This window comes from Rhinolophus ferrumequinum, chromosome 7 (assembly GCF_004115265.2).
Source record: "Rhinolophus ferrumequinum isolate MPI-CBG mRhiFer1 chromosome 7, mRhiFer1_v1.p, whole genome shotgun sequence".
Classification (NCBI taxonomy): Eukaryota; Metazoa; Chordata; class Mammalia; order Chiroptera; family Rhinolophidae; genus Rhinolophus; species Rhinolophus ferrumequinum.
In genome coordinates this window covers 53,717,649-53,745,018 of record NC_046290.1, presented here as the reverse complement: position 1 = coordinate 53,745,018, position 27,370 = coordinate 53,717,649, and the positions used below count along the sequence as shown (strand labels likewise).

The window sequence follows — 27,370 nt, the reverse complement described above, 5'->3', positions numbered from 1 at the left end:
ATCTTCACATGAAAGCAAAAGCAGTTATAAAGTCTACAGACACATTTATTACGTTAGAAGCCAGCTTGATGAGTCGCACAACATAATTTCCAAGGTTAATTTGGAAATTATTTCCTAAGCCAAGATTAATTAGAATGGCCAGACTTAGGTATAATGTAAAGCAATTACAAGGGAGAGCATTAAATGGCTTTTTTGATAGGAGGAACGTACAGTACATTTTGATACATTTCTTATTCCCCTCTCGCAGGAACATCCCCTCTCGCAGGAACATTAAATTTCTTGGAGAACATTAAATTTCTCCAAGAGGCCATCTTTATTCCTCTGCTGCACTCTCATTTTCCCTTGAAGAAAGCTCAGAAAATACTTCCTAAAAGTGTATATTTGACCAACTCTTGACAATTCAATAGATTCAAAGTAGTTACAATTTTTTGTGTTTTTTTTTTTTGTCTGTTGTAGTGAACAATGTAATCACAGATAGCAGCAATCCAAATGTTTAATCACCGTGTTGCAGTAAATATAGAAGGGTCTCATAGTTTGGCCATATACACCACATAAATCAACAACTCATATGAGTTTCCCTTCCTTATTTTTTTCAATTCACTTTCTGAGTTAATAAAGTATTTAAAAAACAACATTCTGAAAAGAACCCTCTGCGGCCTGAGAAAAAATTAACTATACACTTGGAGCCAAAGAGTTGCCATAATTTTCTGATTCACTTAAGGGGACAAAAGTATAAACTCTGCGCCTCCGACTTCTAGAAACTCCCAAGAACTATGCAAACTGAACATGTCAACGTGTCTGTTTCTCCATCTAGAATATACAAAGACAAAAACGGGGAGGGGGTGGAGGGCGGGGATAGAGCTTCGTCTAATGGGATTTTAAAATTAGAGGAAGTTAAATAACACTACTGATTTAAAGAAAAAGCTGGCATGTGATTTGTCTTGCTGATGGATCACTTCTCTAGAGAAATAATTACTGAACTCAGGAAAGGGCTTTTCCTTTTCATTTATTACTACAGAAAGTTTTTTCCTGATCCCAAAGGGCCGAGAATGTTTCAGCCCCAGATGCAACCCACTGACAGTGTGCAACAAATTTGGGATTGGGAGAGAGAAAAGGCCAGTGTTAGGGAAATGATCAAACAGCTTATCAACACAACCATCCAGACTCAAGTGTCCTCCTAATCCCAGAATTTTACAAGGAATTTCAAAGGCGCTTTGCAATCCAAAGAACCCCTCGGGTGCAACGGGAGAAACTGAAAAGGACGCCCAGCAGGTGCAGGCCCTGTGGTTAATGCCAGGGAACCCAAGCCATCTCCGACAGGCAACAAACCGAGGGCCCAGTAGCTTACACATTGAGGGGGATTAGAGCTGGGAAATGTCCACGCACTACGGAGTTCCAGTGGGAAATAACAGGGGGAAAAAATTAGAAAGAAAAGGGGTGGGACGAAAGAACAAGAAAAAAAGAAGGACCGGACTACAGTTAATATTGTACAGAGGTACTCCCCACTTCCGAAACCTACCTGTCAGTGACTCCACTTCCGGTCTCCTCCAAAAGGCCCGCTCCCACAGGCTGACGTCCCGCAGCCAATCAGAGCGTCATCTACTTCCGCACGGTAGCATGATGTCTTTTAAACCCGCCTTTTCCGATAGAGAGGAGCCTATCCTAGCGTCTGAGTCGCGCGGCTCAGGAGGAGGTGCCCTGACAGGTCCAACCGGACCGCGGGAGGGAGCGAGAAGGGCAGGCGGGGAGTGCACGCCTTTTCCGCCCTGGGCCCGGAAGGGTGATGTGGCTGAGGCTTCGCCGGCCTCACTATGGTAAGAACCGGGACTGTGGGATCGCGGTTGAACTTTGTAAAGGGTCGGTGGGCCCGAACTAGGACTGAAGGGTTGGGCGGCAGCAGTGGGTGCGCGGGCCAGGGAATCCTGTCACTAACTTGATTTTGCGGGGGTGCGGAGGATGCGCAGGCCTTGGAGCCATGTGGCCTCTGCATGCCCAACCCGGGAGAACCAGGACAGACTGCCTAAGACCCCGGGGTCGCGGAGCCCATCCTGTCCTGCGGAGCCAGTTCTTGACTTGTTAGGAAGAAATGTGCTGGTTTGGCTTAACCCGTCGGTTTCATAGACTCAGCGGTCCTTGACCCTTTGAGGCCTTACTAGTCGAATTTAAGCTTGTTTTTTTTTTTTTTTTTTTGCCTCGCCTTATCTCCCCATGGGCCTCACCCAGGTGTTTATTTCATTGTCCAGTACACCCCAAATTTTAGGCCTCTCCTTCATTCTCTCAACCCTAAAGATGCTATTTTACAAACTATACATTTTAACGATTGGCGTTCTCTGCAGAGGTGGTTTCTCTTCTAGGAGCTAAAGGTAATTGAAGTGGTGCCTGGCCTCCAGCCGTCCTCCCGTTTCCCACACTCAGTTAAGGTTAAATGTGTTATTTTGTATTACTGCAGATTCTTTTGACAGTTTGGGCCGGCTTGGAAAAGTTTGAAATAAGTCACAAAAGTTCGCAAAAGAATGCGTACGTCACCAGGTTGAAAAAAAAAGAAGTAACCCAGCCTGGTCAGAGGACAGAGGTGGTAGAAGTAGTGATAGTATAATCTCCCAGGCTTTGTTATAGTAAATGCCACCAGCCTTTACACTGGGCCCTCATGGTGAATTTATGAAGTTCACGTCCCAAATGTATTTATGAGCATATTTCTGGGGAAAGGATATGTGCCTTCTATTGTTGTATCGAAAGCAACCATGATACCCAAAATGCTGAAAAGTTGCTGTGCTTGGGTTGCCAGATGTTCCTGCAGCACAAAGCCCTTAGACATTTAATTGAAAACTCATTACTTGTTGCTTGCTTTATTCAGCTGCTTTGATTATAGTGGGGTTTAAGTCACAGACTTTTCCCTGGAGAAGTTTACCACTTAACGAAGAGATGGCAGTTTGTGGCAGGTTATTCCTTCCTTGGCCATAAATATTTTGCAGCTTCTTTCCCCACCTATCATATGATAGGTGCTCTTAGAGTATCACTAGTGAGCGGTTACTTAACTTAGAAAATGTGGTTCCTTCTTCAATGTAAAAAGAGTAGAGGGACTATTACTCTTAATTCTTGCATATCTTCTAGAAGCTGAAATTGAATTATTTTACTCCTAGTACAAGTCAAAGATATATTCTTTTCATCATCAGATTATCTTATGTACTAGCTGAAAGGAAGACAGATACTGTAATTAAAATCAATAGTGTTTAAACTGGCCATATTTGTTTTTTTCAAATGTAACAATAGTAGCTCTCATTTATTAGCACTCGATATATGCCAGGCTGTGTTTGAAAAACTTCTGAGTAGATGTTTACATGTGAAGGAAGTCAGGGAGCAAAAAGACTGACATGCTTGGAGTCACACACCTAATAGGTAGTGAAGCCAGGGCTCAAAGTTACCTTAATGTCCAGGTGCCAGCAATGTTCAGGCTGTTGTTAATAGAACAACATAACCGATATGTCTTAGTGATCTGTTGCCCTCAACTATAATATGCCGATCAGACATGGGTGGATAATAGAAACTGCCAGGTGATTAATTTTTCATTCCTGCTCTGTTCCTGTGAGCTTAGGATGTCAGCATTTTAGAGAAAGTACACTGTAGTTGGAAGAACTGCACAATGCAGTTTCTTTTTGAGTTTCCTTCTAAACTTGATACACAGGTGTTTGCGAGATAACCCAATAATAATGACTCAAATCTGAACTACCGTATTTTAATGAATTCAGTTTTTTAAATGCATTTCAAGGCCATCAGATGTTTATCAGCAGTAACAGTGTACAACTATCAGACATAAACAGTCTTGACAATGAGTTAATACTTATGAGTTAATACTTTTGACAAATTCAGAATGCCTTGTTCTCCCTAACCCTTTACATCCTTCAAGATTCATCTGAAATTTATCTCTTCCCAAAAAGCCTTCCTTGCCCCTTCTCTTTCTCTACTGCTTTTAGGTATCCGTTTGAGCATCCATAGTCCGTGTCTATACCTCCAGCATCCCTCTAGCATTGCACTTAACACAAGAAAGAAAGCAATAGGGTCTTGCCTATATTTCTCTCCTCTCTGGGCAGAGTTCTTAAAGTAGAAACTAAGACTTTTAATCTACATCACAGTGTCAATTAGACTTAGTACTCCAATGAATGAGTCTGGAGATACAAAGTCATATAAGATATTCTCAGTGTCTTCAAGGACTTCACAGTCCAGTTGGGAAGATTATTACATAACTAAATTCCACGTGTTATCTGCTAGCATGAAGAAAGACAGTATATGTAGTGGAAAGACCATATAGACCATAAAGGCTTTATACTGAGCCAAATAGGGTCAGAATCATTGCCAGTTCCCATCTTTTACTTGGTGAACCTAAGCAAGTTTATTTTCATTTTACTGTGTTGGTATCTTAAGTGGTGTACAGATAATCTCATTTAATGCTCACAAACCCTGCAGAGTTTGAGCTATTGCCCACATTTTATAGTTAAACCAGGGGTGTCCAAACTGCGGCCCTCAGGCCAACTGCGGCCCGCAATCCATTGTTAATTGGCCCGCAGCAAATTCCAAAAATATATTTAGTTTATTTAAATAAACCAGGTGAGGCAATACGTACTTCACCTCGAGTGAGTGGCCCGGCTGTTTGTGTATTTTACCGCATATGGCCCCTGGTAAAAAACATTGAAAACAGTTTGGACACCCCTGAGTTAAACTGATTAGGGATTAGAGAAGGAATCATTAGCTAGATTAGGAAAGCAATCATTAGCTAGAACTGGGACAGTGTCCTCTATCCTGTAGATAAATCAAGGAAATGGCCGTTGTGGAGCCAAAGGGCATCTTGTTGAATACTTGCTTGGAGACTGGCAGGAATAGAAGTTCAGCAGTGAAATGACGAGATGAGACTAGAAATATTGGGGCCAGATCTTGAAGGGGGTTTTGCCATATTAAGGACTTTGTTTTGATGACATTTAATTGCTTACCTGGTAAACACTTTGAACAGGCAAAAGAATAGTGTGCTTTTAAGGAAACCAGCTGGTAACAAACCAGCTGGAGGGTATATTTAAATAGAGGAAGATTAAAATTTGGGAGACCAGTTTAGAAACAAATGGCAGTGACACAGATAGTAGATGATCGAATGCCTCAACTCTTGACAATAGTACCATGTTTACCCGAAAATAAGACCTAACCGGAAAATAAGCCCTAGCATGATTTTTCAGGATGACATTCCCTGAACATAAGCCCTAATGCGTCTTTTGGAGCAAAAACTAATATAAGATCAGGTCTTATGTTCAGGGAAACACAGTAGTTAGGCAAAAAGAAGGGATAAATAAGGAAATCATTTTGAAGGTGCTTCGTGAAGGTCGATGAAGCACAACTCCAGTTTTTAAAGACTTACATTATTGACTACATTGCTTATGAAGAAAAAGGCACAGAAGAGTTAACTGCCTTGCCCAAGATCACACTGCTTATATTTCACAAAGCTAAGACTTAACAGATTTGTCACCAAATCTTAGGCTCTTTTTATTATACAACAATGCCGTTAGTGCCACAAGAAATTCAAGAAGAAAAGAAACCTTTGTTTGCCTCAGTGGTTTGGGGATAGACGGAGTTGGTTAAGATGATAATTCTGTTGCTACTATTACTTTTGCACCATTAACACACAGAAAAATCACAATAGAAAGGCAGATATCTTTTTGGTATTATAAGACTAGCTTTGACCTCATAAACCCATGACAGGGTTCCATGAACCACACTTTGAAAACCACTGAAGTGGATGCTGGTCCATAGTGGTTGTAGCCCTGACTACAATAAACACTTCCAGAGAGCTTTGAGAAACTGTAGATGTCCACTCTATTCAATCCGAATTTCGGGGCATTGTTTTTAAAAACTCCAAATGTTCATGAGTAGCCAGGGTTCATAACCATATTTGACTCCATGTATTTGGAAGCTTTTCCATTCTTACTAGTCTTTTTCTCTTCTGATCGCGTGGTCAAAGTAATTTTTTAAATAAGATTTGCACTGTGTCCTTCAGAATGCTTTTCTCGTCAAAATCATTTGTCAAAAATACATGTGAAGCATTTATTTATTTTTTAAGTCTACTATTTATTACAGTTACACAGACGCTTTCTTTTAACACCTTTGATATGCTTATTGCTTTATATTTAGATCTGAGTTGTTTGTAAAATAGCTTTAAAAACTAAGCAACACAAACAGCAAATGCATTGTAGGTACCATGACAATGAGTGAACATAAGTGCAGATGACCGCTAGTGTTGCCCGTGGAGAACCGAGTTGAGGTGCTTGTACTCTGGACTGTAGCTTTACTGATGGCCATGAAAGTTACTAATTTTAAGTGCCAAGTGTAAGTCGAGAAGATCTCTCCTCACGTTTGAAACAGGACCAGTGAGGTCAAATGGCTATTTTGTCCAGCCCCCTCATTTTACAAGTGAAATTAACTGATACGTGGAGATGCTAATTTATCCAAGGACAAGTTTATATAGTTGGATTATTTCATTAAATAATCCAGATATTTGGTAGCCACTGGTGCTAAGAGAACCTGATATGTTATTAACATTGAAACTTTAAGCAATCCTGGTTTCTTGGTTTCAAATTAAACTAAGATAAAATAATTTGTATGTTTGGTAATATCTGTGCTACCTTACAGTAAGCAACAAAGATTGAACGTATGGGCTAATAATGCAAAAGAAAATGTTAAATATTTCTGTTAGTGAAAATCTTTTCAATCACCTGTACTCAAGTTATTTGGGGCAAGTGGTGTGTGTGTGTGTGTGTGTGTGTGTACATTCCCATACAGGCTTACATTTATCCTTGCATTTCCATGTTTTCCATTTTAAGGGATAATAGTGGTACATATGAATTTACAAGTACAAACTAGTTGGGAAATGCTGACCTGACCCAGATTTGTAAATGATACAATGCTGACCCACTTTTCCAGTGCTGCATAATTTTTAATCACAATTAGGTCAGGAATGTCATTTCTGGATTTCCTTTGGCCCCCCAGAGGGGGATAAATGACTTTAGTTTTGTGTAAATGCAGTAGGTATTAAAACAGGTGAAATCGTTACTATTTGTAGGTTTAAAAATTTAAGTCTTTGATTTTCAATTCTTGTTTTAAATTGATTTCAGTTAAACTGGAATAATTAATATGTGAGTAAAAATTTATTTCCCATATAGGAGGCAGTCAACATTTAAAGCTCGCAGACAGTGTTATGCATAAAGAAGGCTCTTAATTAACAAATCGTTTGAACAATTTACTTTAATAGTCCTAAAAATAAATAAGCTACATATAGCTTAAGTGATCCAGGACTAATGAGAATACTGTAGGCTTAATCAGTCTTTTCTGCAGGTTTAATATGGTTAGCAGCCAGTCATTGAGCGCTCTGGACAAAACACTGTTTAGCATATTAATATGTATATTTCTACTGCTTTTCTCATTGTTTCTTTATCTGAACCTTTATACTGAATGGGTCTTTTCTCCTTTTCCCCCTGTATTACTAATGTTTTGGATGGTTTCTTTTATTCAGAAGTATTTTTATTTATAAATCTAAAAACAAAACCCTATGTTGAATTCTTGTCCTTAAATTCAAACTCAGTGAATATAGTTTTCACATTCAGGAATGATTCTGAAAATAAGAAGTTATATAGATAAAATGACAAAAATTGAATCTGAAATAATTATTCCTAACTATTCAAACTGACTTGAATATAGAGCATTTTTAAAAGATGTGTCAACATTACAAGTAATTTCGTTTTTGGCCACTACGTTTTGTATTGATGAATATCGATTCATTGATAAAGGATTTCATGCACTATAGTGGTAGCCAAATGAAAGTCTGAATTATTTTTATTATTTTGAATAGCTTAACAAACTATGATTTACTTTGGAATGATTGTACAAAGTAATTGACTTAGCAAGTTTATTTCCTTCTGGTTTGGATAAATTAATTTAGCACAATAACGTTAATTATTTGAAGCCTATCAGAAGCTCTGATTAGCTATAATTAGTGTGATAGAGCTGGAGTATGGAGATAATAAAAGGGGCCTTAAGGAAAAATAGTTTGGGATCTCCATTGCCATTTTTTTTAGAAGAGTGAGCACATCTCTGTGACTGACCGTCAAAGGTAAAGGTAGGGCTGCAGTACTCCACACTCCAAGGGTTACCATTCTGATTGTATTTGAGGTTGTGCTCCAGAGGGTGCCCAGGAAGCCCAGAATCTAGGGAATGTTATTGGATACTTCTTTATGAAACAGGATGTTTGTAGGTGTGGTAGGCAGAATACTGACCAAAAAAGCCTGTGAATATATCTTACCGGGCAAAAGGGACTTTGTATAATTAATTAAGTTGAGAATTTTGAACCAGACGATTATCTTGAATTACGGGGAGGGGGGCAGATTTGATCACGGGGATCCTTGTCAGTGGAAAGTAGGAGAGACATAGTCACAAAAGAAGTGACTATGGAGTCACTTTTGCCAAGAGTGATGGGTCACCAGCCAAGGAATGCAGGCAGCCTCTAGAAGCTGGAAAGGGCAGGAAGATGGATTCTTCCCTAGAGCCTCCTCCAGAAGGAACAAATCATCTTGTATTTTATAACTCCTTAATTCCAAGTACATAATTTAATGCTTAATAGGCAGTTATACTTATTAAACTGGATAGCATGCCACTATATAACCTCCCAGCACTGTCACAGGCTGTCCTCACAGAAAACTAGGTAAACCTTAAATCAGAATTATTTGAGGTTCTAGAATATTTTGCCAGCCAGATTTCCTACTCAGTCATCCAGACCTCTTAAAGATGTGTATCTTTTAGGTAGAGTCAGAAAAATACACAGTCCCATATGCAAGCACCTTAAGGCTGACTACCTGATAGAACTTTCTCTGAATCCCAGTTTGTGACATAAAAAGATTTAGATATTGAAAGGAAATTACCTCAGGCCTTTTTTTACTCTATAGCCTGGGCCCTTCACATAAATATAAGGACATTTGCTACTTTCTTCTAGATTTTCCAAATACCATTGACAAGTAATTATAAATACAAAGGCGTGTGTGGTTTCTCTTGAATAGTTAACAAAATATTTATCAGTCTGATCTACACTTTTTCAGTAACGTGCATTGTTAATTTGGAATCTAAGTATGCTCTTGCATTTGATAAAATGGTCATTATTTGCAATTGCTTTCAAATTCCTGTTTAGTCAGCATTTTTCAGTGACTACTGTGTACTATCTTGTTTACTACCGTGTTTCCCCAAAAATAAGACCTAGCCAGAAAATCAGCTCTACTGTGTTTTTTGGAGCAAAATTAACATAAGGCCCGGTCTTATAGTAAAATAAGACCGGGCCTTATATAATATAATATAATATAATATAATATAATATAATATAATATAATATACTGTAATTAATATATAATAGAATAGAATATAATGTAATGTAATATAATATAATACGGGGTCTTACATTAATTGTTGCTCTGAAAGACGCATTAGAGTTGATTGTCTGGCTGGGTCTTATTTTCAGGGAAACAGGGTAGACACGGGATTGATAAGAACCTCAGTAAAATAAAGGATACAATTCAGTACAGTTTGATGGGTGCTATCTTAGGCAGGTAATGTGTTTAACACATACATGTACAAAGATCCTGACTCTGCTTGGTGTGGAGAGTGGGGTCAGGGAAGACTTCATAGAAGACGTAACTCTTCAATTGACACCAGAAGGTTGAGTCAGTTCAGCAGGCAGGCAAAAATATAGGGCATGTGCAAAAACACAGAATACCTTGAAAAGGATTTCAGGATTTCAAAGGTCTGGAAAAAATTAAACACATTAAATGAATTTTCCTTCCCTTATCACCTTTTTTATCCTCTTTCCCTCTATTTTGTGATCAAGTAGGCTTACTTTTTTCTTAGCTTCCTCCCTTCCCTTTAATAACACTTTCCTCTTGAAAATCCCAATTATTTTTCTATAGAACAGGAACATCTGTTTCCTTTAACCCTGAGACTAAAATTTTATATCAATGGGCAACAGATGCTGAGCATTAAGAGAAATGCTTAGGTAGGCTAAGCAGTGGCAGGCTAATGTCCGTAAGTTTGAAACAGTCTGAGGACATCTACAAGACTTGACCACCTAAGATTATTTGTTTCAATGTTAGGATTTATAAACCCCAGGAACAAAGTTATATGTATCATATATTACATATTTGTAAATGATTTTTATTTGTAAATGGTTTCACATACAAATGGATACATACACATCCCACTTCTTTAATAATAGGCATGTTTTTAAGTGCCTCTTAAAATCTTTCATTATGAAAAAATTCAAACATACATAGGTAGAAAGAAGAGTACAATGAAACCATATACTCAGCATTTCATCAGCAACCCCACACCTTCCACCACACGCACACTGGATTATTTAGAAACCAATCCCAGACACTATATCATTTAAGCATGTTTCTTTAACAAGACATTCAGGGAAGAAAAAAGTACACATTGCGAAATCACGAATTTAGATACTCCATTAGGAAGATGATAAACCTCTTTTACAAATTTATTGTCCAGACACTTTACTACATGAATCCTTTGCTCAATACAATAAATCTGCTCATTATTTCCTGAACATGCAAATTCCTGATTCCGTGGGGGATATCTTCCACGCTTTTGTCTCTTCTGGACTCTGCTCTTTTTTTGCCTATCTAATTGTGCCTTTTCAAGGCTTGATTCAGTTCCTGCTTTTTCCTTGAAGCCTTTTCTGACTTTTCTTTATGAAAACAGCATTTTTTTTTGTCAGCATGTCTCAATTCTCTCTTAGATATGCTGCAGTGAGTTGCTATTTAGTTTTTTAAATATATTCCCTGTTCTAACTCCATTGTAACTGCTTTATGCCTCAGTTGTCTCTTGTATAAATTAAGGGTATTAATAACATATATGAGGATAAATAAGATAATCCAAAGCAAGCACTCAGGATATATCAGTTACTGTTAGCTGTAAAGTCCTGGCAGAAAGGAATTATGTTATGTACTTTTTAAATCCCATGTGTAGCCTCATGCACCAGAGTAAATACTAAATATCTTTAGTTATATTGGCTGGAAGGAAATTGTGCTTTATATTTCATGAGGTTATTATTATCAAATACTATTTATTAACATACTTATATACATGTTCAAAATATGACCTTTGAAAGATAAGCATTGTGAGATACTGTGTTTTCTACTAGAATTGATCGTTAGAGTTTATTCATTTATTTCAAGTCGTAAAATGTGTATCACTTGCCTTCACAGATGCAAAGTTAAAATCCAATTCAACTAAAAACCAAGGCATATCAAAGTTTACCTTTGCTATATCAGTGAAGAAATGATTTCCATAGAAAAACAACTATTAAAATAAATACAAATGATTTTTGTTTATCTTTTTTCAGGCCATAAAAGTAACACTTAGAAAATCTGAGAGATGCAGAAAAATTGAGAATTAGGTTAAAAACCTTCTAGAGATAATCACTGCATCCCCCTCTCTTCTTTGCATAAATGTTTACATAGCTAAAGATATACTGCTTGTGAAATCGTACATGCTGCTTTCCCACCACTTAGCATTATACATAAGCATGTTTTGTCCTTACGAATATTAGTAAATAACGTATAGTTTAAAAAATTTTTTTGAACAGTTTATAAATATCATCAAAACATGTAAAAGGTTAAAAAATATTATGACAGTTTTTGACAGAACTAATTCTTTTTGTAGCATTTTCCTGGCTATTGTTATTTATTTTTTAATATGAACTTCAAAATCAGTTGTCTATTTCAAAACTAACATGTTGGTAGTAGGTTCACTTTAAATTTGCAGATTAGCTTTACGATGTTCCCTTCCAATATAAGAATCTGGTCTACCACTTCATTCTGCTTTTATGTTCTTCAGTATGTTTTAAGATTTTTGTCAGTTTTGTCCTTTGGTGCCAATGTCGTGTGTTTCATGTTAAGCTTAATCCTAGATATTTTAGCTTTTTGTTGTAGTTGAGTCTTTTTTCTATTATGTCTTCCAACTGGTTGATAATATAATCATGAAGGCTATTGATTTAAATTAATTATGCAGCCAGCCACCTTATTTAATTCCCTTATGTTACTGGATGTATGTAATCATTTTTCACGGGATTCTTTCAGGCTGTTATATATACAGTAGTATTTCTGGGGTTTTAAAACTGTGTTTTATTCATTCAACAATCCCTTATTGGGCTCTCACTGTCTAGCAAGTGCATAGTCAGGTGCTGAGGATTCAGAGTCATAAGACAATGTCCACTTTTCAGGCATGAGTATTACAATAAATGCCTATCAGTTTGCTGTGGGAACAGAAAGGAAAGTTCTGTATGAAATAGGAGAGGGGAGGCAGATGAGTACAAGGAGACTTCCTCCAAAAGATAATACTTGGACTGAACTTTGAATAGAGTAAGGCCCACCTTCATTTTACTTTGACAGGAAACCTATGATTTCGTATGATTCCTGTGTTCAATTTTGTTAATAACTTTTAAAGAATCAGCAGTGAATGAGCAAGCAAGCGCCTTTCTTTCACCAAATCTAATAACCTAGTATGAGTCAGTGCATGGAACATGATTGCTTAAATTTAAAGCATTCTTATCCTAAAATAATTTCAGAATTGAAGGAAACTTTAGCCAACGTTTAGTCTGTCTCCCCACTCTCCACCCAGTTTTACAGATGTGAAACAGACTTAGGCTAATGATTCAAGAAAGGTCATATAGTCAGCTACTGGCAGACCTTGGAGACTTTATGGCCTCACTCATAGTCTGGGCCCCTGAACCTTTGTCGTGATTACATATTGAGTCAGCTTTGGTGAGCTATTTTAGATTCCTGGCATTTTGAATGGGTTTTCAAGTTGTTGAACTTAGAATTTTTGTTCAGTCTTCTCCATTCTTTGGCCAAAAAAATGAAAAAGAAAGTATAGTCTCAGTACATCTCATTATTTTGGTTTTAAGTGTTCCCAGTCATCTCATTCTGTTTGCCTTTTTGAAGAAAATAGTACGATTCTTAATATGGACTTGTCTGGCATGTTTTACCAATGCTGTTCTTGTGATATTAATTTTTCTTTTTCTCTTTTTAGTCTGCCATTTTCAATTTTCAGAGTCTGTTGACTGTAATCTTGCTGCTTATATGTACCTGTGCTTATATCCGATCCTTGGCACCCAGCATCTTGGACAGAAATAAAACTGGGTATGTTACTAAAGATGTCTAATCACACAAATTAGTTCTCAAAGGCATTGAATGTAAATTACTATAAATGTCATTAAATAATTTAATTCGTGTATGTAACTTAGTTTTGTAATAACATTTTCCATTATTTTGTCCCTCTGTTTTGAAAAATCCAAAAACTTTATACTCACAGAATCTTACTAACTAAAAAGGTAAATATCAGAAGTGACCTGAAATGTGTTAGACTGAAAAAAAAAAAGTATGTTTAAAAAGATGCCACAAATTTTTTTCTCTGTAATTAAGAGGTACAACTTTGTGCTTTCAAAGGCAGTGTATGGCCTTAATTTTTAATAGAATAGTAAAGTTGGTTATCACATTTTTAAAGCATTAAACAGTTTGCAAGCACTGTGTCCATAAAAGTAATGATACAGACATTCCCTCTCCAATCCAATACTGTTGTAATCATAGGAGATTCCTGTCTGTATCATAAAGCAAACATTTTGGGAGAAATTTATTTAACTTACTTTTTAAACAGTATTAAAACAGTAGTAAAAATTAAGTCTTGGTCATGTCACATTCCTTTTAATTATACATTCGTACCCCCAAAAAATTTGAGCTTAATAACACACAGAATTAAATTTTAAAGTACTATGTCCGTAATACAGATGTACATGTTGAATTCAACCAAAAGGAAGAGTATATAAAAAGAGAAAGAGAGAGATTATGTAGTGAAAACTATGTAAACTTTCTCTGCCTTAGATATTTATTAACTTTGTAGATAAGTGTCTTAATCCTTTCTTAATAAGAGCGTGTACCTCACTTAATCATTTTAAGAAATAAAATGAAATAATATTGCACATAGGAATAATTATCTTCAGCACCCTTTTTGTTTTTAATGGATAGAAAAAATGCCAAATTAGGATCCTGCAAGATCAAACTCTGCTTTTCCACTACTAAAAGCTCCTTCAGGAGGCCAGCTGGTAGATATTCAACTACGGGAGTAATAATGTCTGCTCTCTTTCCTTCAATTCCATTCTATCTTTGGAGTCAGTAGTATTTATTCAAACATCCCATTATCTAAATCATTTGACATTTTTTACTCTTCCTTTTTATTTCCCAGCATTGTTTGAACGTGTGTAAAGGAATAAATAGAACCCCTAACTAGTTTTGAATATTGAAAATCAGTAATAGTGTTCTAGTAAACTGATAATCTTTATCTGTTGGCTTGAGAGATTTTATTTAACCTACAAAAACTGAAAACTGAGTTATTTGTCCATCAGTTTTTATGAGAATGCTTTGTAGAAATTATCTTTTTGTCATTCCATCTTTTTCTCTGAACTCTCCTTCAGCAATCAATTTAATACTTTGTACACTTGCTGAAATTACATAATTTTATTTGTTTCTTAGTTGTACGTGAAGCCTTTTTATCCAGCCAGTTTTATTTCCTCCTTTCCTTCCTCTGCATCCCCAAACCATTAACTTATAGTTAAAGCATATGGTAGGAACCAGTAAACATTCTCATTGATCAATTGCTTGGAATTTTAATATAATATATAACGTCTATCTAATAAAATACGTAAGTGTTTATTTCATTAAAGAATAATCTCATAGTAATGGAGTAGAATATTTAGACTTTATAGATGCCATTATGAAGAAAGTAGGTTGCATGTGGAAACACAACTGCTCCTCATTCCCTTGGGAGCAGGAATACATCCATAACATGCTACATTAAAAAAGGAGTTCTCAGGGCTGCCAACCTTACAGTAGAGGTTGAGTAGTAGTATATTTCTCCTACATAAAAGACCAAAGAAATAGCATGCTTGTTTTTACATTTTAAATTACATACTGATGCAATCAACTGTTTGAAAGCTTTTTTTAAAAGACTTTGTTTCTATTTATGTAAATGTTAAGCTCCATTTTACTTTGACCTCTATATAAGACATATTTTCTCTAGAAAAAAGATTGTATAGGCCATTGTTCTTTTTTGTTACAATACATATTTTTATAAGACTCATCAAAAACTTTCCTTTTATTATTCCATGCTTTAGTGGAGATGTCTAGACCAATAGGATAAAACGAGTTCTTGATGACTTCACTGTTGAAAATAAGTTAACTTATTGCTGCTTCAATTAATAACAACTAAAAATCAGCAGAAAAAGATTACTACTTTGTCTCATTTCCTATTTTCGTAGACCTGATAGCTTTATCAGCAGATACATTTATTGGCTTATAGCCATAGAAACTCCACAGCAAAATTGTATTGGTTTTTTACTAACTAGTAAAGTTCCCGTGTTTTAATAAATAGCATTTGGGATAGTACAGAAATATGTCTATGTGGGGAAAATGTCAAAAGGCCGATACGGTACTGATAAATCTCTAAGTGGCCAAGTTAGGAAATTTGTTTTATTTAAATAGCTTTTAATAGGCTAACTGTGTTGTACCAACTTCCTAATGATACTTTGAGTTATTTCTAGAATATCAGACCTGAAAAGAACTTGACTGTGATCATATGGTTTCAGACTGTGTTCTGAGGGTCTTTAAGCTTCCCGTGAAGGAGCTTCAGATACCTTACCTCTGAGTCCCATAACCAGAGTAGCCTTAAATCAGTGGTGCATATTATATTGCTTTTTAGAATCAAGCAACCATGACATTGCAGATCACTAACCAGTTGTCTTCCATTTTTTGATGAAATGTAAGCCAATTTAAAGTGCTATCTGACATTTTCATATGTGCCTTCAGCCCGTGTATTATTGAACACAGCACGTTAGTCACTATTCTAAAGACTTATTGTAATAACTCATTTAGTCCTTATAAGAACTCTATTGAGTGGTACATGCTATTAAACTTAGGCACAATCTGGCCCTTATATTATTCTATATTACTGTGAAGAATATATATGATCTTTGTCCTTTGATTCCTATAATAAAATTGTTACTCTTGTCAGAATGTCCATCCTACAAAATAAACTTGTATTTTCATCCATTTCATTTAATCTGAAGTAGTAAGAGTCTTTTTGCTTTGAGGTCAGGAAGTTATTATACTTCAGAAGAAGAACCTATATAGAACTTAATTGAACCGGTATTTTTTTTCCGTCTTAATCATTGTAATATAATGATTCATTCACCAGCTATCTTTTTGGGCAAAAAAAGTGTAATACAAATTTCTCTGGAATTTAAGTTTTATTATTGTGTTACGCCATTCCTAACTTACTGCAATAAGTAATGTTAATTTATCTTGATTTGTAACCATGTGTAACACCATTCTGTTCTTCTGTCAGACCAACAAAATAGTTATCTACGATGTTTTTATTTTTTTCTGATATCTCTATTCATAGAATGACTCGGCTTTGTTTTTAAGCTGTTTTATACATGGCAAATAAGTGACATATTCATATAATATGTATTTAATTCATAATATATTCATTTATAGAATTGAAATAGACATCTTCACTTTAATTATTTTATTTCCAGAATATATGTGTTTTAATTGCTATGTTTAGTTAACTCGTATATAATGTCCCTAAATTAGGATTTTTCTATTTTTGTTGAAAACATAGGCACATATTTTTGTATTCCTCCTTGTGGAATGATGTAGTTGTGTAAATGCTGTCATTGGAGTTCGTGATTATAGATCATTTAAATATAGAGGTACATCCATAAGAAGTAAGGTTTTATACTATGAGAGTTCTATTTTTTCAAAGTCAAAATTCATTTAAAATTATTCACTTACCATTTTCTCAAAATTAATTTTTATTTAACTTAGTATATGTATTTTCTATTTTTGAAGGTAAAGTACTTGAAGTTGACTGAATTAATCCTAGTAGTAAGCCTTTGTGCAAATTTTTGCCACTCAGATATTAATTTACCCTGGGTTTAATCTATGACACCACATATATTCCAGTTTGTGACAATGTCTGTACATTGATAGTTGATAAGTTATTGTGGTGGCTCGACATCAAGTAAATTTCATTTTTGAAGCAAAGCATCAGAAGTTAAAATGCTAGTATATAATGAATTTTCTGTAAGATACTGAGAGAATGATTTACCTTTCCCAGTAATCACTAGCTACTTTTTTATTTTTCATTCTTGCAGATTATTGGGTATATTTTGGAAGTGTGCCAGAATTGGTAAGTGTCTATATATAATCTCCCTCCACTACTTCAGCTATAAGTTGTTGGCCAATTTACTTACGTCCTGTTCGCACAAATCAAATGTCAGTTTTAAAAGTGCAGCCTTCCTAATTTTCTTTAGTTTTGGAAAACTGTGTAGAGTTCTACCAAATTCTTTGACTTGTGCTATTTAAAACTAGACTGGGCAGGTACCTCACATTTCATTAGCAGGGAGATGAAAAATACAAGAAGAATCTCCCTTGAAATTCACATATCAATTGTTATGCGTTCCTGGTTTTGAAGAGATTTCAGACAGATATGTATACGTAGTTTTATGCACACATGCTTACAGGAGAGAGCATGCTATTTGTAATGTATACCATTTTGATACCTGAGGATGAATTTCTCATCAATGAAAGGCTTGCTGAGCAACCATCTAAACAATCATTTTATTGCCCTATACTAAGTCATGGAATGTTATTTGTTGCTTTTTAACTTTTGTCTATTAAACCGATGTGGTCATAGGTGAGCTTTGTTCTGTTGATTAAAGTTAACGTAAATATGGTTATCTTTTAACTTCATAATAAGATGAGTAGCATCTTAAGTGTATTTATTTTTAGATAATGTATTTTTCCCCATCCCCCTATGTATATAATATCTAACAGTTAGCACAGTGCCCAGCAGCACATTGTAGCCTCTCAAATGATTGGTAATTAATGAACTAAAATGGATTTTATTGCTGTAATTCACCAATACTCTTGAATAATAGATTATACCCTTTTTAACATGCCACGTTTCCAAAAAACCACTGCAGGGCATTAGTACTTATACCATTTAGACTAAAAAGTGAATATGTCTTGGCCTCTTTGGAATTATTTACATGATCCCCTTATGTTTGATTTTAGTACTCTTCTTTTAACATTGAATTTATATGTAACTACTTTTTTCTTTCATAAAGTTGTTAGGCTTTATAATGAAGAAAATTTTTCCTATGTTTGACATTTAGCCTCATTAGCCACTGACAACAGGCCTGAATTCCCCCAAACTAATTCCTTTAAATAAGATGGAGAATTTAAGATTCATTCCCCTTCGATAAGCTATGTTCCCTTTAGCATATTATGTCTTATTTTCGTTTACACTTCTCAGAGATGTGGAAAGTTAGAAGATGAACTATAGCAGAAAACAAAATTTATTCAAGATTGAAAAATATAAACTAAGTTCTTGTAATATTTAGAAATTTTTCTAAAGACCTGAGAGTCTATGTAATAGATCTGAAGCTAATTACAGGCATAACCTAGTCTCAGCTAAGTACTAAAAATTACCTGTAGGAGTTTCAAATTATTTGTAGCATCTTCTAAGATTTAGATATTGCTAACATTGAAATAATTGTGAGAGAGCAACTTTTCTTCTCTTTAGCTGTTAATGATTGGCACCACCTAGACACAGTGGAAATTGTAAGCATAATACTAAATTATCTAGAAGTCCTTTTTAAATCTGTTATGATGACATAAGATTCTTTGGCCTTTTAAGTTTCATGTTGTAGAAGATGATTGTATAGGCACAAAGAGCTTCGCAGAAAAGTACCTCTTTCAAGGCCCTCATTTAAAATATGTTGACTATTGAAACATATCTTTTAGAGACGTGTGCTTTTTAACATGTTAAAGTGACGTTCTTCAGTGTTCTTTGTCAGACTTTATTATCTCTTACAATAAAACACATGAGAATCTTTTTTGCGTGTGTATGTATGAGAAGTATTATTGACCTTAGTTTGGTAAAGCACAGGTATAGCCTATATAGTGGTTATGATTCAGGGGACATTTGGCAATGTCTGGAGACATTTTTGGTTGTCAAAACTAGAGTGGGGGGACATATACTGGGTATAGGTCAGGGGTGTTACTGAACATGTGATGTACAGGATAGCCCCTTACAACAAAAGTAGTCCAAAATTTCAATGGTGCTAAAGTTGAGAATATCCGATCTAGATTTACAAAGCTTTGTGGTGCACACTTATCTGGCATATAGACATGCTCAACAACTGTAAACCCGGAAATAACAGAAAAATCTTAGCCAATTCAAAAATAACTAAGAAGAGAGAGATAAAGAGACAAAATAGTATCCTCAATGGCTAATGCTGATAGATAATGATAAATGTAAATATACATACACCAAACTGCTTGCTTCAGAGCCGTCACCCGGAAAAAATATTGTCAAAGAAGAGAGTGGAAAGACTACCCCAAGTAAACTGTGAAGAGAGAACATAATGGAAGAGCAAGATAGTTGGAGTGAATAAAGAGAATTTAGAGTAATTCTAAGTATTCATAGGTAAAAATGTAAAAAGCCGAATTACTGAGCTGAGTTTTTAATCTCAGTATTATCAATAAGTTGCTAGATCATAAATAAAATATTAAGTTATTTTAAATCCATTTTATGTAATAAATAAGAGAAGTGTCTGCAGCTTCATTCAGTAGCCAACCGAGGTGACCCTTTTGTTCACAATCGACACTTGAAAGTATAGCTTAAAAGTTTAAGACATCTAGTTTGTAGCTTTCTTAGTGCTTTTTTGTAGTCATCTATTTTTATGTCGAATGATAAATTGTGCCTTTTCTTTTTTGCTTGCTCATTTATTATTTCTATTTTCCTCTCTTGACTATATGAATGCCATAGGTTAAATGGTTCAGTTAAAGTATTCGTTCTTGCCAATTACATGAAAGCATTAGCTTTGCATTTTGGCAAAGTGGCTCAGAAAATGTTGATGCTGCTGTGCTGTTTTCTCAAACACATGCTCCTCTTATCTTAACACAAAATATATTCACAAAGAAAAGATACAGTTTTAATGGGAAAAGGCCCAGCCAAATCATCTTATGTTACACATCACATTACAGCAACTGTTTCACATTCACTCATACAGACCTAAGACCAGACAAGAAGTAACATTTTTGCCCAAGTTCAACCAAAGATGTTTACCTCTCCCACATGGCAGTCTCTTTTAAGAAAATTAAAAACAGGAAAATGAAACCCATATGTTAATTATAGCATTCTAAGTTGGAGGATGAGGAAGAGAACTTCCTCAAAAATTAATTTCCAGCAGATGGAAAATTTAGGACAATATTAATTTCTTTTTTAGGTGTTTAATAAGACTGTATTGGATAATCAGAATATCTAGCCCTAATAAGAGTGACAGGCTTATTTATGAAATCTACCTAAAATTTGTCAGAATGGGTTTGTTGTTTTTTTTAATTCATTTGTTAACTTGAGGTTTGTTTTTTGTTTTTGTTTTATCCCCCTAAAGGAATTAGCATTCCTTAGAAATGATAACCCAAGGTAATTTTTAGTTTTAAAATATTTTTTTTCCTAGTTGAGACAGTGATATTGTGAAAACAGTATTCTCTCACTTTCTAGATTTTCCTCCAGCTGGAAGGCAGTCCATTAAATGTCTATGGATAGAAAAACACTTTCAGAAAAACACCAAATGTTTATTTTATTTGTATGTGTATGTTATCTTTTATGAATATTGTCATTGAACAGACACAAAGATACATACTTACTAACAATATGACTGTGTGAGCTCAGTTGAGGATTTGAGTTGATAAGGGTGGTCAAGATTGATGTTTTCCAGAGGTAGTTAACTGAACTTGCTAAGTGAAATAAGGAACTTAGTTACTGGGAAAGAGCTGATTTTAAACAGTATAGAAAAAAACTCAACGGGAGTATAAACCATTTTTCTTGGGGGATGCCAGGTACATACCCAGTACTATTTCTAGGAGTAGTACAGTGTTCTTCTTCCTTTCTCATGCCCTCAAGGCAGAACATAAATGCCTGGTGCTTTGTGGAGTTGTACAGCCTTGCAATTACTGAAGAAACAGGAAAGAACAAGATGAACTTGAGTTAACTCACAATAACAAGATCGCTTATCTGTTTGCAAGACCATTTCACAAGTTAACTCCAGGTCTGTTTCATGCAAAGGAAAGACGCCAGGTGTAAATGCTCCTTAAACACATATGAAAATCGACTCATACAGAAAAGGTTTTAAGTTCTTCATTTTTAATCCAGAGTAATAATACTGTAAAAGATTTGGTATGAAGTCCATCTCGGAAATAGTTTTTTTCTAATATGCTTTGTATTGAACATTTTATGTTTTATGTTCATCCTTTAAATGCAATTTTATTGATCACCCCGTTTATTTGCATTCACAAATGCTTATTTTTCCCGCTTTAAAAATGTCATGAATTGCTACCTGAGGAAAAAAAGTTACGGCTGAAAGTTATATGTTGACTTTCTTTTTGTGGGTGGAAATTTCCCTTTTTACAGGAAAGAAATAAGCAGTATTTGTTTGGTCTTAATTGAGTTTGTGATTATTTCTCTTGGATCTCTATCCTGTATTCTGCGTTGTATTTTTTAATATCTGGGCTTACACAGTGGCACAGAAATAGTGCATTTCTAAACAAATGAAAAGCAGGTGATCTTAGAAATAAGTTGATATAGTTTAGTCCATTCTGTATTGTACTTGGTTTTATATTGCATCTACTTCTTGTTTTGTCCACCACACCCTCCAAATGTATGGGACTTCTTACCAAGAACTTCATGTTGATTCTTATGTACCCTTCTCTAATAGTAGGTTATAACCATAGCATATCTATGTGAGCTACTCAGTTAATCAACATGAGTGTCTCCCTTATTTTCAACAGGTGAACGGAAAAGTCCTTATGTGGCAGTATGCTGTATAGTGATGGCCTTCAGCATCCTCTTCATGCAGTAGCTTGGAAAAATGCCGGAATGTAATTGCTGTCAGATTTCAATATGTAAAGGGGAATATCTTCAGAAAATGATGGAAAGAATGGTTAACCCTTTTATCTCTGAACATTGGATGAGATAAATTTCCAGCTGCTGTTCTCTGTTTTTGTTATTGGACCAATGTTCTATATAAATAATTAGGATGTAACCATTTAATACTCAAAGAGTTTGTAACAATCAATCTCAGTACTGTTATTACAATATTACATTCTGTAAATGTCATTCTGTTGTGTCAGCTGCCTGTTTTTAGTAAGGTGTCTGTAAGGCACCTGTAGTAGAAAACAAAATTGGTAAATTATTCGAGTTCTTTTCACTGTGATTTGGAAATGATATATCTTTATAGAATGAGACCTTATATTGGACTAGCTTTTTATTGAAAAAAATGTTCAATTTGTGTTGGTAAGGATTGCATTCATATTTAATAATGCATGCTTTTCCTCTGGCCACACCATTTTGAGCATTAACCAGAGTACCTCTACTCTTAGCAAACTCTGTAGTTTATTACAGGTTTTTAAACTATTTAAAATAAGCCTATGCAGTTCTTAAGGAAGAAGATAAATAAGATGTGACTTAAGAGTGATATTGGGAAAATGTTCATATTTAGCATAAAAGAGTTTAGAATAGCTGATTGGTGTTGTAGCCTCTGCAACCTCTCTGGTTAAAGTGTGTAAATGTCTTAAGCATAAATTTGACCAACTAACTGTCATTCTCTAAATAAAACTGCATTCTTAGAATGAAAAGAGCAAAAGAGAACAATTACAGAATGATAATCCAATATGTGTTTTTCATTTTTTTTAAGTGTCAGATCTCCACTTATTTTAATTACCCCAAAAGGCAAACTGTATTTTTTTTGTTTTTTAATACAGCACTTTAAATCTAGTTTATGTTTTGTCTGTCGACTTGAACTGGAATCTCTTGTGTAACTTTGTAGGTGATGATAAGTAATTTTCAAATCTACTTATATGTATACCATGGCGTAAGTGTCTTTGAGCTTTGGTAATAAAGGAGGACCTTCAGTAATTTTCAATGAGGAAAGAGGGACATTGGAAATGTGACTTACACGTTTTGCAGTAGAGCAGTTATTGTAAGTTTATGGTTAACATCTCTTAAGGGTCATCCAAAATTCGGTTCCAATTTCAAAGCTAAGCGAACTTTAAATATCTTAGCTAAAAATTGCCCGTTGTATATAGTATTAATTATTGTTCTCAGCTATTAATTCCTCAGAAAGGTAAAAAGAAAAAAAAACTTCTTATTTTTTTTAGCAAAAGAGAATTATTTTAAAATGAGTCTGCTGGTAGCTCTTTCTGTAGAAACAAGCTATGGAACTGAAAGCCACCTATTTTTAAAGACTAAACTATCTGGAAAGACTTCTAAGACACACCTAAGAAAAGTTTATGCATTGTCTGCTTTTTTTTTTTTTTAATACAAAGGATAAAAGCTGTAGGCGGTCAGTATATTTATTTTACATTTTTGGCATATCTATATAGCTGGTTTAAAATGGTATATTTTGCTTTAGACAGGGAATCAGGTTATGATAATTGTTTCTACTCTGAACTGTCTCTTGGGCTTTTCATTAGGTCAAGGATCTTCAGGGTATCCCCAAAATAGTACTCTTATCAGCATATACATGTAGAATAAGGTACCTTTCTCCATCTAGTTTCTGAGTGCCCATCTGTTTTCCAACTCTGATGCCAACTGGACTTTCCAAAACCTTTGTCATCTAACTTTTTATATGCTAACAAATCTAATGTAACAAAAGGAAAGAATATTCTAGATAATCATTTCTAAGACATTTCTTTAATTGGGCATTTGGAAGGATGTAGGTGGAAGATCGAGGAAGAAATCGTTTCTTTGGAAAATTTGTGGCAATATACAAAAATTTGTACACTGTAGATTCTGAACAGTGGGAAGCAGCTTATTTCTGACCCAAGCCATTCTGACTGTTCGTAACACTAGCTCTTTGGAAGATGAGGGAAAAACATAGGATTCCATGAAGAAAAGCGATTAGCATTTTCTTTAATGTTTCAGAGAGTTACCACAGAGTCCTGCTGTATAACCCAAAGGGCAGTATAGGTAGTTTTAAGCCCACGGAATATTCAGATACTCCTTTAGTAGTCTTGGTGGGGTGGTAGGATGCAGAAGAGAACTGAGGATAGTGGAAACATCAGATGGACCTCCTCTGTCGTGTAGTCTTATCGCAGAGCCGGATGGGATGATGGGCACTGATGTCTACAGCTTGCAAGGTTCAGATACTCACCCTAACTTCCTTCCTGGCTCCAGACTCTTGATTCCATCTCACCTGGAATTTGTTTGGGGCTGATGGTTTAGTTCCTGATTGGCCTCAGCTGTACCAATAGCAGGTATATGTCTTCTTTCTAGGCAATCTGAAAAGATGGTCAATCAAAAGGCCACACGGTCTGTTGAATTCCCTCTGTGGCTTCAAAATGTTTAGATTCAAGTCTGTTGTCTTCGTAATGCCTGTGCTGCTGTGCCAGGCACTGTCCCGAATGCTCTTAAATGTTCAAATTCAAAATAGCGCTTTTGTGCTAGGGATAATAGTAATATGTAATTTGTAATAGACTCCTTCATCTTAGTAATATGCAGACCAGTCTAGTTTTACCTTAGGCAAAATAGAGAATTGAGTGAAGTGACTTCTCCAAGTTTACAAAGTCCAAAATGAACCGATCTCTGCCTAGTTTTGTGAAAAAGACCTAGAACTTGTAAATAAAATATTTATATTTCACTACTCTTTCAAGCATTTATAGAATACATGTGGTCTATTCTAACTGAAGATAGACACGTACAGTTTCTTCCCTCCAGTAATCAAAACATAGTGCAGGAGAGATGAAGTTATTTATAAAACGTGCAATGTGAGAGCATTTATTATTGAGATAATGCCAGGATTCTAGAAGAAAATAAAAGGAGGGTGATGACTCAGTCAAGGATGTGACCTTTCCAAAGAAGCAATTTTAAGAGCAATATGCAGAAGCACCAGTGGTACATTGTGGGCTGTAATTACCTTGCCTGCTGTGTCACTCGGGGAGGAGTGAGACATGAGCCTAGAAAAGTAGACAGAGCTCAGATCCTAGAGGATCTGTGTGTTTCTCGTTACTATCTCCTACCTACCTCAAAATTGAAATTGAATATGTGTTCCCTCCTGCCTGACAAAAAAAAGAACCTCAAGGGAAAAATGAACTCCTCCCTTGGTGTGTATATAAACTAGATTGACTGTCTGCGCCAACCTTAATTTTGACCAGGGATACAATAGCATATTTTCCAGAGACTCACCTGCATAGTAAAACTAGGTAACTAACCAATCAGGTCAAGTATTTTTAGGAACCTTTTTACTAGCTCATACTCCATCAACACCAAAAACAGCCATGATTGTTAAAGCATACATCGGCACAAGGAGCAGACGTGGTTGCATTGTCTACATTTCCTGGGTGCACAGAAAAGATTTCCAGTAAGCAAGGACTTAAAGCTCAGAGAAGTTACTGGATCATACATAGCAAAAAAACAAGAATGGAAGATTCTTGGGGATGGCTCTTCACTTTCTTTGGTATCCAGTATGAGTAGATGTTCAGAATATAAGTAGTCAAGTACAGCAAGTCCTCAGATAACATTGTTTCATTATCATGTTGATGAGCTGCCTTAGGAACTTAACTCTTGTTTATATCAATTAGGCTGTGGTAAAATTACTTGTACATCATTTCACTTAGTTACAGAACCTCTTAAAGACGTTCGGTGAGGACTTAGTATAATAGCATTGTGAAGACTGCACAGCCTTGTTATTCTCAAGTTACACTAGCTTCCAAAAGTAGCTTCATAATTATGTCATTTATATACTGCCTTCCATGGTGTCTTACTTTGCCGTAAATCCCAAAATAATAGTTGGAAATGCTATTACAATATCAGAAGGGGGGGGATATATTTCCTTTGATTTTCAGAGTAGAGATGCATTCTACTCTGGTTAGTCCACATGTCTATGGTATGTAATAAAACTCAAAATGAACTTTCAAACAGCCTCCTAGTTTTTATTGTCAGAGTGAAGTTTTTTAGAGGTTAAAATTGCCATCTTTTGAGTACGATGGGAATAAAATGTTTATTTGTTTTACCTACATATTTTAATTAATGGCTAGTCAAGATTAGTTTGGGGGAGTTATGTATTGTTGGTTGTTTTGCATCTTAAAGCTGTTCAGTCTATTTTGCTATTTCTGTGATGAAGTTTCAAGAGCCTAAGTAAATTGCGTTAGATTCAGGAAGTCATGAATTCCCCCAGGGATGGTCGAAATCTGGTTCTCAATCAAAATGACAGTTATTGTTGACAATTATTTTCAAACTTATCCTCAATTGAAAGCCTTCAGATGCCCAAACATTATGGCAAGTAGCTCTCGTTTTCTGTCCAAAATCTATGAGTAGTGTCCATCAGAGTCAGATTATTTAACCAATTTATATCATTTATTGAAAAATATGAAAAGTCTTGTATGTATTAGGTTGGTGCAAAAGTAATTGAGGTTTTTGCAATTATTTTTAGCCTTTTAAACCACAATTGCTTTTGCACCAACCTGATACTACATGCCTTGGTTTGGGTAGCATGGTCTTTCTGCTGTTACCCTCCTAGCACTGAATTAACACACAAACCTGTTAGAACTGTTACTAGGAAGAATTAACCAAATGAATTAACAATGTATTTGTAGTTTGCTTTGAGCTCAGAAAGTATTTCAGATAATAGAAAAACGGTATCTTAGTTTCTTTCAATGTACATTGTAAACCTCCCTCACTGCTCCATTATAACTACCAGCTGATGTTAAACTTTATACAGAAAATCGCTGAATTTCTGATTTCTAACTCTATCAAAAGAATTCATAATGGTTTTTGCTTGAGACCATTGAATGTAACATAGCAGGAAAGCAAAATCTGCTTTCAATTCAGAGGGTTTGCATTAATATTCTTAACCATAATAGATTTGTCTGGGGGAAAAAAAGGGAAACATAAATATTGGAAATAAGTGTAAGTCACTAAACATACCTTGTGGAGGATGAGAATACTCAGGCACTTGTGTTTGAGCTTGCTTTGGCAAGGGAAGTAGCCTAGGAGCAAATGTGTAGTGATTGAGGATTTGTACCCAAATTGCCAGAACGTAACTTACGAGTCACTTCAACATTTTTGATCAAGTACGATGTCTAGGCTAAATGCTGGAAAAATAATATGCAAAGATGTGGAACTATTCAAAAGAAACAAGGAAACGTTTAAGGCATGAAGGATT

The 27,370-nt window shown here is 35.3% G+C and overlaps 2 protein-coding genes and 1 non-coding gene across 4 annotated transcripts in view; 2 read left to right on the top strand and 1 right to left on the bottom strand.

Moving 5' to 3' along the window:
• XRCC4 (X-ray repair cross complementing 4) overlaps positions 1-1,581 on the bottom strand; it is a 297,733-nt gene extending 296,152 nt beyond the window's left edge. For both annotated transcript variants that reach the window (XM_033110629.1, XM_033110627.1), the window contains exon 1: positions 1,520-1,581. The gene's annotated coding sequence lies outside the window, so the exon portion shown is untranslated. The remainder of the gene's footprint in view (positions 1-1,519) is intronic.
• Positions 1,582-1,696: 115 nt separating this feature from the next.
• On the top strand, positions 1,697-26,124 carry TMEM167A (transmembrane protein 167A). Its single transcript, XM_033110443.1, has 4 exons — positions 1,697-1,814; positions 13,117-13,226; positions 17,297-17,331; positions 21,999-26,124. Exons 1-4 carry the CDS (start codon positions 1,812-1,814, stop codon positions 22,067-22,069), a joined length of 219 nt encoding a protein of 72 aa, XP_032966334.1. The 5' UTR covers positions 1,697-1,811; the 3' UTR covers positions 22,070-26,124.
• Positions 14,868-15,004, top strand: LOC117025384 (small nucleolar RNA U109). Its single transcript, XR_004423597.1, has one exon. It is a non-coding gene; the product is annotated as a small nucleolar RNA U109 (small nucleolar RNA).
• Positions 26,125-27,370: the final 1,246 nt, after the last annotated feature.